Genomic DNA, 16,958 nt, shown 5'->3' on the forward strand with positions numbered 1-16,958 from the left:
GACAATAATAGGACATGTTCTATCTTTGAACGGAAACGGGAGGCGGATCCATTGAAATGAATGGTTCCGTATACGGAACGCAAAAAACGGAAAAAAAAAACGTTTGTGTGCAAGAGGCCTAAAGGCTTATTCACACGAACGTGTGCTGCCCATTGCCGTATTGCGGACCGCATTTGCGGATCCGCAATACACGGGCACCGTTCCGTGTACATTCCGCATCACGGATGCGGACCCATTTACTTCAATGGGTCAGCAAATCCGGAGATGCGGAAAGGAAGAACGGAACAGAACACTATGGAAGCACTACAGATTCCTGGGGTTCCGTTCCGTGCCCCGCACCGCAAAAAGATAGAACTTGCTCTATCTTTTTGCGGAACGGATGGATCGCGGACCCATTCAAGTGAATGGGTCCGTTTACCCATGCGGCTGGGCCACGATCGGTGCCCGTGCATTGCGGACCGCAATTTGCAGTACACAGCACAGGCTTTACACGGTCTTGTGAACCAACCCTAATAGTGATGACCTATCCTCAGGATAGTATGCCGCGGCCATCTCCAGCTTACCCTAGGCCAGTGACGACACGTTGATCAGTCACATGGCCTAGATGCAGCTCAGCCTCTGTGAAGTGAATGGGGATAAGCTACGATACCAAACGCAGCCATTATACAATGTACAGTGCTGTGCTTGGTGAGCATAGAGAAGGCCGTGGCGCTAACAGGAATGCCAGTGCCTTCTAAAACAGCTGAATCGGCGGGGGTCTCGGGTGTCAGACCCCCATCTATCAGATACTATTGATCTATCCTGAGGATAGGTCATCAGTTGTAATGCACCTGACTGGCCGCGACGGGTTCCCTCCTGAATTCAACTGTATTTCCATCCTCAGGACATTGATACAGTTGAATACTGCAGCGGGGGTGGCAGTATATTGTGCTGCGCTGTGATATTTGGTTCTGCTGGGACGATATTTTGTGCTGCCACATTGCTGGCCCTGCCTTCTGTAACTTTAGACATCTCTTTTTAATTTTTTTCCTGAGCCACTTTAAGTTCCCAGTCCACCCCTGGAGAAAGTCACAAAAAAAAAAAGCCTACAATCACCTCCTGTCCTGATTATTTCAGGAGGAGACCACAGAGCTGACAATTAGTGTTGAGCAAATGGAGCTTCGGATCCTAGATCTGAAGTCGATTTGCTCCAAACTTCGTGTTAATGCTGTAGGGAGACCCGTCTCCCTACAGCATTAAAATGTATGGGCTCCGGCGGGGCGAAGTGAGCTATCACCGAAGTCAATAACTTTGGCCATCGATTTTTAAACTCTAAAACCATTTTTAAACATGAATGCGAAGTCGGCTTCAGTACCGACTACACCGATATTGGTACAATAGAATGCTGTACGAAGACGAATCTCCGTACAGCATTCAAACTAAGATTTGACCGAAGCGACTTCGGCTCTCTGCTCCAAAGCTCGCTTCGCTTAACACGACTGACAATCACCTGGAGTGCTGATTATTACAGGAGGAATGTAATAATCAATATGTCCCACGCTATCATGACTATGGGGGATGATCCGCCCCCGTTTTACAGCACTTACAGTCGATGTCCGCACTGCGCAGGTCGCTCCATTCTGTAATTCCTCTGCAGTTTTGAAGGCAGCTGAGCAGGTTCCAGATCCGGGTATGGTGGAGAACCTGCATGAATGTAAGATGAAGATAACGCTAATAGATAAGAAGTTACCTGCGGGTAGCCGGACAAAGCAGGGTCAAGAACATTAGGTCAGAGGTTACAGGTCACCTGTGACACTGTACCAGCTCTTCTGTGGCCCTAAAACCAAATATAAGCTTAAAGGGCCCAATTGTCAGACCATGGCCTGTTTTATGGGAAATGTCGGGGCCAAACGGTTCCCGCTCCCCTCTCAGGAGCCATGTCAGGGTGTCCTTTTTAAAGGAGCAGAACCAAACGAGCTACAGAGATTGTGATAGCTCCTGCATGGTATGTGGATTATGTTAGTGTACTACAACTCCCAACATGCCCCGGGAGTAGGGTTGGGCGATATACCAGTATCACGATATACCGTGGTATTAAAAAAACGGCGGTCTTCTTCTCCTATGCTGTAGCGCTGGCCAATCGCAGCACTCAGCTCATAGCCTGGCTATGAGCTGAGCGCTGCGATTGGCCAGCGCTACAGCATAGGAGAAGAAGACCGTGGCAGGATCAAGTGGGTGGAGCCTAACTATAAACATACCGGAGGCTATAACCGGAGAACGGAGCGGCGCCCGGGGATAACAGTAAGTGCAGCGGGATCCCTGGGCGCCGCTCTACACTTCTGTATAGTCAGTTTAGAGGCTTTCTTCTGGTGAAAGGTCCTCTTTAAATAAGAGTATCGGTACTCGGTCTAAAAAAAAATTGTATCGGGACATCCCTACTATAAACCACTCGTTCTGGTACAGAATTAACCCTGTAATGTTTTTGTTGTTACTAGAAGTCAATTGACTAGTTACAGATACCGGAAATGGTGAAAAATGACATAAAAGTATAACAATTAACGTCTCCTTGTGGCTGCCCCCATACAGTATACGGTAACGTCTCCTTGTGGCTGTTTCCATGCAGTATAACGTCTCCTTGTGGCTGCCCCCATACAGTGTACATCTCCTTGTGGCTGCCCCCATACAGTATAACGTCTCCTTGTGGCTGCCACCATACAGTATAACGTCTCCTTGTGGCTGCCCGGCTGCCACCATACAGTATAACGTCTCCTTGTGGCTGCCCCCATACAGTATAACGGCTCCTTGTGGCTGCCCCCATACAGTATAACGGCTCCTTGTGGTTGCCCCCATACAGTATAACGGCTCCTTGTGGTTGCCCCCATACAGTATAACGGCTCCTTGTGGCTGCCCGGATACAGTGTACATCTCCTTGTGGCTGCCCCCATACAGAACAACGTCTCCTTGTGGCTGCCCCCATACAGTGTAACGTCTCCTTGTGGCTGCCCCCATACAGTGTAACGGCTTTTTGTGGCTGCCCCCATACAGTATAACGTCTCCTTGTGGCCCCCCATACAGTATAACGTCTCCTTGTGGCTGCCCCCATACAGTATAACGGCTCCTTGTGGCTGCCCCCATACAGTATAACGTCTCCTTGTGGCCCCCCATACAGTATAACGTCTCCTTGTGGCTGCCCGGCTGCCCCCATACAGTGTACATCTCCTTGTGGCTGCCCCCATACAGTATAACGGCTCCTTGTGGCTGCCCCCATACAGTATTACGGCTCCTTGTGGCTGCCCGGCTGCCCCCATACAGTATAACGTCTCCTTGTGGCTGCCCCCATACAGTATAACGGCTCCTTGTGGCTGCCCCCATACAGTATAATGTCTCCTTGTGACCCCAAGTGTTTTTTTCTTCTAAATGGGCATTTATTGCGATATATATCGTTATCACGATAAATTTCTTAATATCGTTATCGTGGGAATATTTTTGATATCGTCCAACCCTACCCTCCAGCACTACCCCTATAAAGCAATTGAAAGAGTCGCATCTGTCTGTGTGGCTGAGGATGAGGACATCGATTAATCCCCATGCAATAATCAATACTAAGGAGAGTACGGAACTTGTCCCGACGCCATCACTGTAATCGACAGGACACGTTAGGCTCAAGGGTCACTCCATTCACTGTGTTTTATGGCTGCTCGTGCTGATCCTGCATACCTTAAAGGGCCAGTAAAGCCACACAATCAGGAGCGTGTAAATGTCTCTATAGTACTGATCATTGGCGGGGGAAGGGGGGCTTCTGCACCTCCTGTCACTCATCTCACTACAGTAAGCCGGAAGCAACAGGTTGTACTCACCGGTGCTACAATCAGCCTTTCCCCAGTCTTACGCCCTATTCACGCAACCATATTTTTGGTCCTTTTTTTTGTGGATTAGATGTGGAACCTTTCACTTCAATGAGGCCGTAAAAAATCCATATCTGTTTGTCCTTTTCTGTGGGCCCGCTAAAAAGATGGAACATGTCCTATTCTTGTCCTTTTTGTGAACAAGAATAGGCATTGTTACAATGGATCAGCAAAAAAAGGATGCAACACAGGCGTCATACGTATTTTTTGCGGATCAGCTTTTTGCGGACCAGAAAATACATACGGTCGTGTGAATACACCCTTAAATGACTGATAAAAAGGAGCAATAGCTTCCATTCACCTGTCCTACAGTCAGCCTCTCCCCAGCCTGGAATGGCTGATAACTAAGAACAATAGATTCTATTGACCTGCACAGAAGGGCATCGCTCACGATCCAGCTGTTGTTCTAAGGTTTCTACTAGGTTGAGGGCTAACACATGTCTTTTATACAAGAGCTAAGCAGGTGTCACATCTGCCGACCACTTACCTAGTGTCACCATCTCATACAGCAAGATCCCAAATGACCACCTGTGAGAAAACACGAGACGGTGAGACAGTGACGTTATACCTGCTGCCACCGACCACTAGTACCGGGCACTCACACGTCGCTCTTCTCTGTGATGTCTTCTCCCTTCAGTCGTTCTGGTGACTGCCATTTCAGGGGCACCTGAGCAGCTCTTCTCGCAGGAATGGAGCCGGTCCTATACTGTATAGCAGCCATACCCAGACCGCAGAGCTGGACACTCAGATCCTCGTGGATGAGAACATTGCATGCTGCCACGTAGCCATGGGCCAGATCGTGAGTCCCTGACAGATATTCCTGAGGGGGAAGGAAGGTTCCACGTTAGAGATTTCGACTGCACGTACATTCTCTATGATACGGAGTGCCCTGTAAGTGGGGGGGAGGAAATAAGCCCCTGACAAACCCAACAGCCCCCCCCCCCCCCTTCCCAGGCATATTGCTCCCTCCAGACCTTTGTCCTCCCGACCTTCCAGCCCCCTCTATAGATCGCTCTGCCCCTCATCCAGACTCCTCCATCTCCTGTGAATGGTTTGCCAACCCGAAAATCCACAGTGGTTACTGATGGAAACTCTCCAAGGTTGTCACTGCATTGTGGGGAATCTCAGAATATGTGGTTATGTCTGCCCTGGGGTCCAGCATATACCCACTCCCATGTCTATGTCCTGGGATTAGTCTTCTGCTGCAATAGGTCACCTACCAACCCGCTGGCCACTTGTGAAGCCATTGAGTAGACGTCCTTCTCAGTGATCCTCGGGATGGCCGCTTCCATAGCTTGTACGCTCTAAATATGGATAACGACACATTACTGGGGGAAAGAGGTAAATGTCACCTGATCATAGACCCTTCAACTTTTCCCTTCAACTTTTCCACTTCAACTTTTCCACATTTTTTCACGTTACACCCACAAACTTAAATGTATTTTATGTGATAGACCAACACAAAGAAGTAAGTATGTGTGAAGTGAAAAAAAAATGATACGTGGTTTTCAAAATTTCTCATAAATAAAACTCTGGAAAGTGTGGCTTGCATTTGTCTTCAGCTTCCCTGAGTCAGTACTTTGTAGGACCACCTTTCGCTGCAATTACAGCTGAAAGTCTTTTACGGTCTGTCTCTACCAACGCTGCACATCTAGAGGCTGAAATGTTTGCCCATTCTTCTTTGCTCAAGCTCAGTCAGACTGGATGGAGAGCGTCTGTGAACAGCAATTTACAAGTCTTGCCACAGATTCTCAATGGGATTTAGGTCTGGACTTTGACTGGACCATTCTAACACATGAATATGCTTTGATCTAAACCAGGGATGCTCAACCTGTGGCCCTCCAGCTGTTGTAAAACTACAACTCCCACCATGCCCTTCTGTAGGCTGATAGCTGTAGGCTGTCCGGGAATGATGGGAGTTGTAGTTTTCCAACAGCTGGAGGGTTTCAGGTTGAGCATCTAAACCATTCCATTGTAGCTCTGGCTGGATGTTTAGGGTCGTTGTCCTGCTGGGAGGTGAACCTCCTCCGTAGTCTCAAGTCTTTTGCAGCCTCTACCAGGTTTTCCTCCAGGATTGTCCTGTATTTAGCTCCATCCATCTTGCTATCAACTCTGACCAGCTTCCCTGTCCCTGCTGAAATAAGCCTCCCCACAGCATAATGCTGCCACCACCATGTTTCATGGTGGGGATGTTGTGTTCAGGGTGATGTACAGGGTTAGGGCTCTTTCACACCTGCGTTGTTCTGTTCCGGCATAGAGTTCCGTCGTCGGGGCTCTATGCCGGAAGAATCCTGATCAGGATTATCCCCATGCATTCTGAATGGAGAGAAATCCGTTCAGGATGCATCAGGATGCCTTCAGTTCCGGACCGGAACTTTTTTGGCCGGAGAAAATACCGCAGCATGCTGCGCTTTTTGCTCCGGTCAAAAATCCTGAACACTTGCCGCAAGGCCAGATCCAGAATTAATGCCCATTGAAAGGCATTAATCCGGATCCGGCCTTAAGCTAAACGTCGTTTCGGCGCATTACCGGATCCGACGTTTAGCTTTTTCTGAATGGTTACCATGGCTGCCAGGACGCTAAAGTCCTGTTTGCCATGGTAAAGTGTAGTGGGGAGCGGGGGAGCAGTATACTTACCGTCTGTGCAGCTCCCGGGGCGCTTCAGAGTGACGTCAGGGCGCCCCACGCGCATGGATGATGTGATCGCATGGATCACGTCATCCATGCGCATGGGGCGCCCTGATGTCATTCTGGAGCGCCCCGGGAGCCGCACGGACGGTAAGTATACTGCTCCCCCCTCCCCACTACTACTATGGCGACCAGGACTTTAATAGCGTCCTGGCTAACGCATTTTGAAGACGGATCCGTCTTCAAATGCTTTCAGTTCACTTGCGGTGTTACGGATCCGGCGGGCACCTCCGGCAAATGGAGTACACGACGGATCCGGACAACGCAAGTGTGAAAGAGGCCTTAGTTTTCCGGCACACACAGAGTTTTGCATTTAGGCCAAAAAGTTCAACTTTGGTCTCATATGACCAGAGCACCTTCTTCCACATATTTGCTGTGTCCCCTACATGGCTTGTGGCAAACTGGAAATGGGACTTCTTATAGCTTGCTTTCAAAAATAGCTTTATTTTCTTGCCACACTTCCATAAAGGCTAGATTTATGGAGAACACGACTAATAGTTGTCCTCTGGACAGATTCTCCCACCTGAGCTGTGGATCTCTGCAGCTCCTCCAGAGTGACCATGGGCCTCTTAGCTGCTTCTCTTATTAGTGCTCTCCTTGCCTGGGCTGTCAGTTTAGGTGGACAGCCATGTCTGGTAGGTTTGTAGTTGTGCCATACTCTTTCCATTTTCAGATGATGGATTGAGCAGTTCTCTGTGAGATGTTCAGAGCTTGGGATATTTTGTTTTATAACCTAACCTTGCTTTACACTTCTCCACAACTTTATCCCTGACCTGTCTGATGTGTTCCTTGGTTTTCATGATGCTCTTTGATCACTAATGTTCTCTAACAAAACTCTGAAGCCTTCACAGGACAGCTGTAGTTATACTGAGAATAAATTACACACAGGTGGACTCTATTTACTAATTAGGTGACTTCTGAAGGTAATTGGTCACAGTGGATTCTATTTAGGGGTATCACAGTACAGGAGGCTGAATACAAATGCATGCCACACTTTTCAGATTTGTATTTATTAAAAAATGAAAACAATGTATCATTTTCTTTTCACTTCACACACACTTGCCACTTTGTCTTGGTCTATCCCATTAAATCACAATAAAACACATTTAGGCCTCTTTCACACTTGCGTTGTCCGGATCCGTCGTGTACTCCATTCGCCGGATCCGTAACATCGAAAGTGAACTGAAAGCATTTGAAGACGGATCCGTCTTCAAAATGCGTTTAGTGTTACTATGGCAGCCAGGACGCTATTAAAGTCCTGGTTGCCATAGTAGTAGTGGGGAGCGGGGGAGCGGTATACTTACAGTCCGTGCGGCTCCCAGGGCGCTCCAGAATGACATCAGAGCGCCCCATGCACATGGATGACGTGATCCATGCGATCACGTCATCCATGCGCGTGGGGCGCCCTGACGTCACTCTGAAGCGCCCCGGGAGCCGCACGGACGGTAAGTATACTGCTCCCCACTACACTTTACCATTGCAAACAGGACTTTAGCGTCCCGGCAGCCATGGTAACCACTCTGAAAAAGCTAAACGTTGGATCCGGTAATGCGCCGAAACGACGTTTAGCTTAAGGCCGGATCCGGATTAATGCCTTTCAATAGGCATTAATTCCGGATCCGGCCTTGCGGCAAGTGTTCAGGATTTTTGGCCGGAGCAAAAAGCGCAGCATGCTGCAGTATTTTCTCCGGCCAAAAAACGTTCCGGTCCGGAACTGAAGACATCCTGATGCATCCTGAACGGATTTCTCTCCATTCAGAATGCATGGGGATAAAACTGATCAGGATTCTTCCGGCATAGAGCCCCGACGACGGAACTCTATGCCGGAAAAGAACAACGCAAGTGTGAAAGAGCCCTAAGTTTGTGAGTGTAACGTGAAAAAATGTGGAAAAGTTCAAGGGTTATGAATACTTTTTTAAGGCACTGTATATCAGGCAATGGAGCAAATTGCAATTACTTACGATTCTCATCACCACTACCATAATCACCTCCACCATCATTACCATCAACCCCCCAACCATCATCATCACCACCATTAACAGTACCATCACACCATATCATCATCACAACCACCGCCAGCACCATCATTCTCATCACCACCATCACCCCATATCATCATCACAACCACCACCAATACCTATAGAATGTGGAGTTTGCCTCATGTTATATACAGTACCTCGTGTAAGTTCCTAAGGAAGGTGAGCAGGTTCCCGTAGGACATGGCCTTCATGATGAGACATGGCGGTCTCCTGTCTGTCTTACACCACAACATGGTTACCAGACTGGCATGGTTACAGACCTGCACGTAAAACGTCATGAGGTCGATGAAATCCTGCACTTCTCCGGGGCTGCAAAGCTCTGCAGACGACAGAAGAGAAGTGGGGTACACGTCAGTCCGTGCTCCCCTCGTTATTTTGCCTAATTACCACAGATACGCTCCACTTACCAGACAGCTCCTTCAGGACGACATGTTGTCTGTCCTCTGTCTCCCCCGAGCAGCACAGGACTGCCCGACTAATGGGACCAAAGTGGCCATTACACACAAGCTCCGTCTGCTCCACTGTCCAGTCACCGGGCAGCTGCTTCTTCTTCAGGACGGTATCTAGAGCATCCAGGGTGTTCTCATAGATCCCCGCGGCGTTCACTGCCCAATCCAAATCTAGACAGGAGAAAATAAGAAAATACTTAGATCTGATCTAGAGCACAACGTACAGTATATAGCCACTATATAGCACACAGTACAGTATATAGCCACTATATAGCACACAGTACAGTATATAGCCACTATATAGCACACAGTATGCACTCTACAGCACACAGTACAGTATGTAGCCACTATATAGCACACAGTACAGTATATAGCCACTATATAGCACACAGTACAGTATATAGCCACTATATAGCACACAGTACAGTATATAGCCACTATATAGCACACAGTACAGTATATAGCCACTATATAGCACACAGTACAGTATATAGCCACTATATAGCACACAGTACAGTATATAGCCACTATATAGCACACAGTACAGTATATAGCCACTATATAGCACACAGTACAGTATATAGCCACTATATAGCACACAGTACAGTATATAGCCACTATATAGCACACAGCACAGTATATAGCCACTATATAGCACACAGTACAGTATATAGCCACTATATAGCACACAGTACAGTATATAGCCACTATATAGCACACAGTACAGTACATAGCCACTATATAGCACACAGTACAGTATATAGCCACTATATAGCACACAGTACAGTACATAGCCACTATATAGCACACAGTACAGTATATAGCCACTATATAGCACACAGCACAGTATATAGCCACTATATAGCACATAGTATTGTATAATGTAGTATATCCCTCTAACGTGCACAGTAAAGTATATATGATGGTATTATTACATTGAAAGTTTCTACCTTTCATTTTGTCTTTCGATCCTTTTCTTTTGTCTCTCTTACTGCGAATCAACTTCCAGAAGATAATGGCGACCACGATGAGGGTGGAGCCTGAGAGCAGCGCCGGAATAATGATGACCGAATTCTGCCAGCCGCTCTCATCTGAGAAACAAACAAGTGTTTTCACCACAACTATCAGGTGATGTCAGGGGGGGCAGATACTGGGGTATGCACGCATTTTACAACAATAACCCCTCCTCTCCAAACACATGTGTAGCACGTTATTAAAATGTGGCCTTGCAATTCATCATGTGAACAGGCTGTCACTGGCGCACTGCCCACATGGGAGTGGCTCACCCAGCTTTCCCAATACATGAGCAGCCAGACTTGCCATTCAGCAGTCTAGGAAAGTTGGGTGACATCCTTTCTATATGTGGCAGCAATATTGGCTGAGCCTAAGCTTTCTAAAATAAATAAATGCGATGTGAGCACTTACTACGGTGGAAGTCCTCGGATGCATTCATGGTCATCTGCTGGGGCTCCGCCATGTATCAGCTTCGAGTCTTTGTGCTCCGTGGCCGCTCGTCAGTCACTGCAGGGGAGGAGGACACTGATTATTACAGGAAATGCCTTATAGTAAATTTACAGACATTACATAACAATATAATAAGACACCCCATCCTTCCAATTCTAGATCCACTATGAATGCTGTCTGCAGTCATGTGACTTGTATCACTGTGCAGTCATGTGACTTGTATCACAATGCCCCACCCCAGAGGAGCAGCTCCACCCACAACCGAGAGACACTGCCGTTGTAAATACCAAACTCTTCTGTACAGTGGTTAGATATTTAGTCAATTAAGCAGGATCCTAGTTCTCCACTCCTGAGAAAGCGCCAAAATATTGTACCCGGCTTTTCCAGACTCCTGAGTGGCAAATTACTTTTAGACCTGGGAGCGGGAAAAGTATCAGATGTACTAATCATCACTCTAGGAAAGCTGGGTGACCATGTATGTTTACACAGAGAACAGCAGAGGGCAGTATAGAGCTCTAACATTTACTGCCAGTGCAAAGTGCCAGTAACCCTCACAGGTAAGTGATAACAGACGACAATAGACTGTATTCACCTCTCCTGCAGTTGGCGTCTCTGTAGCCTGAAATTGCTGATAACAGACTGCATCCACAGAGAGATGCAAAGCTGCAGGTTCAGAGTTTGGGGAAGCAGAGTTAAGTGAGTTTTATTTGCAGATTATAAGATTAGGTAGGGTCCTGGCTCTCCTTAAAGATACTAGCAGTGTATGGAAACTTTCTGGAAGTGCTTCAAAGTATGGAAACTTATTGGCAATGTTCCAGGGGAAAACTATATGGAAAGAGGTGTTTCCTAAGGAAAGAGAACCATCACGCTAGTGCCATCGCGTGAAAGTGGCTCTCTTCGAGTCAAAATCCGACTTTCTAATAAGCCTTAGGGCATGACAAGGGCACAATTAATAGGGTTATTAAGAGGGGCATTGAGGGCTTAGCCACCGAGAAGTGGGGTCACCCCCTTTCGGGGCGGTTGCTCCGCTTGTAGGTAGGGGTAGTGAAGGGACATGCAGGGACAGTATACCTGACCCCACTTCTCTTTACAGAAGCTCTGAATGTAAAGCATGAAAACCTCATGAAGAAAATTAAATCTATGCCTACTATGATCTATCTGGCGGTGAAAAAGCTCAATTTGGTACAACTGTGAGTAAAGAAGGGCTAGACATATTATGTGTTCTAGCTACACCATGACTTTTACTTATCTAAATAACCCATATTAAGTACTACACGTGCCAAAATCAAGATAGAAGCTATAGTGATATTTATGTGGTTGTTATGGTTTATTTGAGGGGAAAAATAATAATAAAAGTTATATTTTAATAGGGGTATATAATTTTGTTCTGTGATAATACAACAAAGGGAAACTAGCCATCTACGGATGAATATTCGGCTTGGCTATTTTCCCTCGTCATGTCCCAAGGCTTTTTAAATAGTCAGATTGTGACTCATAGTGAGAAACGTAAACAAGTTGGCGATAATGAGATGGTTCTCTTTCCTTGGGAGATATCTCTTTGCAGATGGGAAGATAAAACAGAAGGATCAGATCAGGAAGATGGAGGAGTCTGCCGCCTGTGCTCCAGGCCCCTGCTCCAAAATCTGCATCCGCTCTACAATGCATTCAGAAACTCTTGCATTGACATAAGTATTGAAGCCCCTTTGGCAACGATTACAGCCTCCAGTCTTCCTGGTGATGATGCCACAAGGTGTGCACACCTGGATTTGGGGATTTATTCTGCTGTTCTTCTCTGCAGATCCTCTCAAGCTCTGTCAGGTTGTATGGGGACCATCGGTGGACAGCCATTTTCAGGTCTCTCTAGAATTGTTTGAGTGGGCTCTGGCTGGGTTACTCAAGGACATTCACAGAGTTGTCCCTAAGCCTCTCCTGTGTTGTCTTGGCTCTGTGCTTAGGGTCATTGTCTTTTTGGAAGATTAACCTTCGGTACAGTCTGTGGTCCAGAGCTCTCCAGTCTCCCTGTCCCAGCTGCTGAACAACACCCCACACCATAATGCTGCCACCACCATGCTTCAGTGTAGGGATGGTATTGGGCAGGTGATGAGCAGTGTCTGGTTTCCGACACACATGACAAAAAGTTCAATATTGGTTTCATCAGACCAAAGAATCTTGGTTCTCCCAGTCCAAGAGTCATTTGGGTGCTTTGTTGCAAACCCCAGGTGGCTTTCATGTGTCTTTTACTGAGGAGAGGCTTCTTTCTGGCCATTCTGCCATAAAGCCCAGATTGGTGGTGCTAGTGATGGTTGACCTTCTGGAAGTTTCTCCCATCTGCACACAGGATCTCTGGAGCTAAGTCAGAGTGGCCATTGGGTTCTTGGTCATCCATCTTACAAAGGCCCTTCATCCTGATTATTTCGTTTGGTGGGGCGTCCAGCTCTAGGAAGAATACTGTTTTTTCAAAACATCTTCCATTTAAGAATTATGGAGGCCACTGTGCTCTTGGAAACTTTTAGTGCAGCTGAATTTCTCATACCCCTCTCCAGATCTGTACCTCCACACAATCCTGTGTCTGAGCTCTACAGGCAGTTCTTACCTCCTCGTGGCTTGTTTTTTGCTCTGATATGCATTGTCAGACGTGAGACATTACATAGACAGGTCTGAGTCTTTACAAATCATGTCCAAATAAACTAAATTTACCAAAGGTGACCACAATGAAGGTGCCGAAATATCTCAAAGATGATCAAGCGAAGTGTGATGTCCCCAGAGTTAAATACCAAGTGTCATAGAAAAGGGTCTGAATACTTAAGTCCATGGGAAATTTTAGTTTTTCATTTTTTTTAAACTAAATTTGCAAAAATTTTGAAAATGTAGTTTTCACTTTCTCATTATGGGGTATTGAGTTTAGATTAATGGGGAAAACATGATTTTTTTTATGTTAGCACAAGGCCACAACGTAACAAAATGTGAAAAAAGTAAATAGGTCTGAAGACTTTCCGAATGCACTGTATACAGGGAGTGCAGAATTATTAGGCAAATGAGTATTTTGACCACATCATCCTCTTTATGCATGTTGTCTTACTCCAAGCTGTATAGGCTCGAAAGCCTACTACCAATTAAGCATATTAGGTGATGTGCATCTCTGTAATGAGAAGGGGTGTGGTCTAATGACATCAACACCCTATATTAGTTGTGCATAATTATTAGGCAACTTCCTTTCCTTTGGCAAAATGGGTCAAAAGAAGGACTTGACAGGCTCAGAAAAGTCAAAAATAGTGAGATATCTTGCAGAGGGATGCAGCACTCTTAAAATTCCAAAGCTTCTGAAGCGTGATCATCGAACAATCAAGCGTTTCATTCAAAATAGTCAACAGGGTTGCAAGAAGCGTGTGGAAAAACCAAGGCGCAAAATAACTGCCCATGAACTGAGAAAAGTCAAGCGTGCAGCTGCCAAGATGCCACTTGCCACAAGTTTGGCCATATTTCAGAGCTGCAACATCACTGGAGTGCCCAAAAGCACAAGGTGTGCAATACTCAGAGACATGGCCAAGGTAAGAAAGGCTGAAAGACGACCACCACTGAACAAGACACACAAGCTGAAACGTCAAGACTGGGCCAAGAAATATCTCAAGACTGATTTTTCTAAGGTTTTATGGACTGATGAAATGAGAGTGAGTCTTGATGGGCCAGATGGATGGGCCCGTGGCTGGATTGGTAAAGGGCAGAGAGCTCCAGTCCGACTCAGACGCCAGCAAGGTGGAGGTGGAGTACTGGTTTGGACTGTTATCATCAAAGATGAGCTTGTGGGGCCTTTTCGGGTTGAGGATGGAGTCAAACTCAACTCCCAGTCCTACTGCCAGTTTCTGGAAGACACCTTCTTCAAGCAGTGGTACAGGAAGAAGTCTGCATCCTTCAAGAAAAACATAATTTTCATGCAGGACAATGCTCCATCACACGCGTCCAAGTACTCCACAGCGTGGCTGGCAAGAAAGGGTATAAAAGAAGAAAATCTAATGACATGGCCTCCTTGTTCACCTGATCTGAACCCCATTGAGAACCTGTGGTCCATCATCAAATGTGAGATTTACAAGGAGGGAAAACAGTACACCTCTCTGAACAGTGTCTGGGAGGCTGTGGTTGCTGCTGCACGCAATGTTGATGGTGAACAGATCAAAACACTGACAGAATCCATGGATGGCAGGCTTTTGAGTGTCCTTGCAAAGAAAGGTGCCTATATTGGTCACTGATTTGTTTTTGTTTTGTTTTTGAATGTCAGAAATGTATATTTGTGAATGTTGAGATGTTATATTGGTTTCACTGGTAAAAATAAATAATTGAAATGGGTATATATTTGTTTTTTGTTAAGTTGCCTAATAATTATGCACAGTAATAGTCACCTGCACACACAGATATCCCCCTAAAATAGCTAAAACTAAAAACAAACTAAAAACTACTTCCAAAAATATTCAGCTTTGATATTAATGAGTTTTTTTGGGTTCATTGAGAACATGGTTGTTGTTCAATAATAAAATTAATCCTCAAAAATACAACTTGCCTAATAATTCTGCACTCCCTGTATATTATATATAGCATGATGGTAGCTCCTCAGGGTGGCGATGATAATCATGGTGGCTCCTCAAGATTGTAATGATACTTGAGAAGACTCTTCTGCGTATAATGATGTTGGTGATGGCTCCTCAGGGTGCGGAAAATGGTTGTTTTTGACTCCTCAGGTTGGTAACGATAATGGAGAAGGCATTTCAGAGTGATAATGATGGTGGTGGTGGCAGCTCCTCAGAATGATGATCAAGGCACCTCAGAGTGATGGTGGTGATGGCTCTTCAGGGTGGTCATGATGATTTTGACTCCTCAGGTTGGTAATAATAATAGAGATGATGATAGATAAGGCTCCTCAAAGTGATGGTGATAATGATGGTGGCGATGGCTCCTCATAATGGAAATGATAATGGTGGTGGATCCTCAGGCTGGTAAACATAATGTACAAGGCTCCTCAGGGCGATGATGTAAGTGGTGATGACACTTCAGGGTGGCAATGATGGTCAGAGCAAAAATGTGTGCAGACACCTTCAAACTTTTGTATATTGTAAGTATAGCAGTAATGTCACGTTTCCATGCGTCTCTGAGCAGGGTGCTGCTACATATACTGTTTGTTTCCTTTTGCATGTCTCATGGTGATGTGCACCTGCGCTTTATTACATATTGTTTGGATGCTGATGATGGTGGTGGGAGTGTATGCTCACAATTCAGACACTACAATGACATTTATCATCTTCGCTCCATTTCCAATCGCTGCCACAATTAGCACGTTGCTTCGTGTTTGCGATTGGTGATGGCTTACACACATAAGGCTGCAGATCGGCGTTGTCCTTTGCTTACTCATCATGGACAATGACAGCAGACCCTCTGTTATCAGATACTTTCATCTACAAGAGATTTTCTATTATGAAAGAGCTCAAAGTACAAGATTTCCAGGTCACATGTGCGGTACAGGCTGTATATATCTGCCCCCCCCCTCCCCCCTCCATAAAAGAACAGCAGTGAGGGGCAGAGACATCGAAAGATACTACCCTGATGAATGCTAGGAGACTGGTGAATGCAGGGGGCTTCACAATGAGTCAATAGAGTTATAAACATGTTGGTGGCAATGAGCTCAATTAATGGTTGTTTTCTACTTGGCAAGGGGAAGGCAGCAGCATTCTGGACACACAGATCCAGCATGTATTACTGGGAGGAGCCCAGACTCCTTCATACAGTAATACAGTGGTCCCTCAAGATACAATAGAAATTGGTTTCAGGACGACCATTGTATGTTGAAACCATTGTAAGTTGAGTAATCGGTTCCAAAGCTCCAAAATGTCATCTAAGATGAGAGAAAATGAAGATTTAAGAAAAATAAGCAGATAACTTGTACAGATAAAACAAGTCCTTACATATAAGGCTGAGTTCCCACGGGCGAGATTTCCGCGCGGGTTCAATGCGGGAGGTGAACGCATTTCACCCGCACTGAATCCGGACCCATTCATTTCTATGGGGCTGTTCACATGAGCTGTGATTTTCACGCATCACTTGTGCGTTGAGTGAAAATCGCAGCAAGCTCTATATTGTGCGTTTATCACGCAACGCAGGCCCCATAGAAGTGAATGGGGCTGAGTAAAAATCGCAAGCATCCGCAAGCAAGTGCGGATGCCGTGCGATTTTTATGCACGGTTGCTAGGAGACGATTGGGATGGGGACCCGATCATTATTATTTTCCCTTATAACATGGTTATAAAGGAAAATAATAGCATTCTGAATACAGAATGCATAGTACAATAGCGCTGGAGGGGTTAAAAAAAATAATAAAAAAATTAACTCACTTTAATCCACTTGCTCACACAGCCGGCATCTCCTTCTGTCTTCATCTTAGCTGTGTGCAG

General features: G+C 45.9%; 1 protein-coding gene across 5 annotated transcripts in view; it reads right to left on the minus strand.

The window, feature by feature from the left end:
* Nucleotides 1–16,958, minus strand: part of LOC120994886 (tyrosine-protein kinase STYK1-like) — a 56,117-nt gene that overhangs the window by 2,425 nt on the left and 36,734 nt on the right. For 4 of the 5 annotated variants that reach the window (XM_040423784.1, XM_040423769.1, XM_040423760.1 and 1 more), the window contains exons 2-9: nt 10,486–10,581; nt 10,011–10,151; nt 9,019–9,231; nt 8,749–8,930; nt 5,105–5,188; nt 4,487–4,704; nt 4,372–4,412; nt 1,587–1,683 (exon numbers count right to left, since the gene is read on the minus strand). In XM_040423784.1, the coding sequence (XP_040279718.1) occupies nt 1,587–1,683; nt 4,372–4,412; nt 4,487–4,704; nt 5,105–5,188; nt 8,749–8,930; nt 9,019–9,231; nt 10,011–10,151; nt 10,486–10,537 (1,028 nt within the window). In that variant the 5' untranslated portion in view covers nt 10,538–10,581. The remainder of the gene's footprint in view (nt 1–1,586; nt 1,684–4,371; nt 4,413–4,486; nt 4,705–5,104; nt 5,189–8,748; nt 8,931–9,018; nt 9,232–10,010; nt 10,152–10,485; nt 10,582–16,958) is intronic. The other variant, XM_040423792.1, reaches the window with a different exon arrangement.

Source organism: Bufo bufo, chromosome 1 (genome assembly GCF_905171765.1).
Source record: "Bufo bufo chromosome 1, aBufBuf1.1, whole genome shotgun sequence".
Classification (NCBI taxonomy): domain Eukaryota; kingdom Metazoa; phylum Chordata; class Amphibia; order Anura; family Bufonidae; genus Bufo; species Bufo bufo.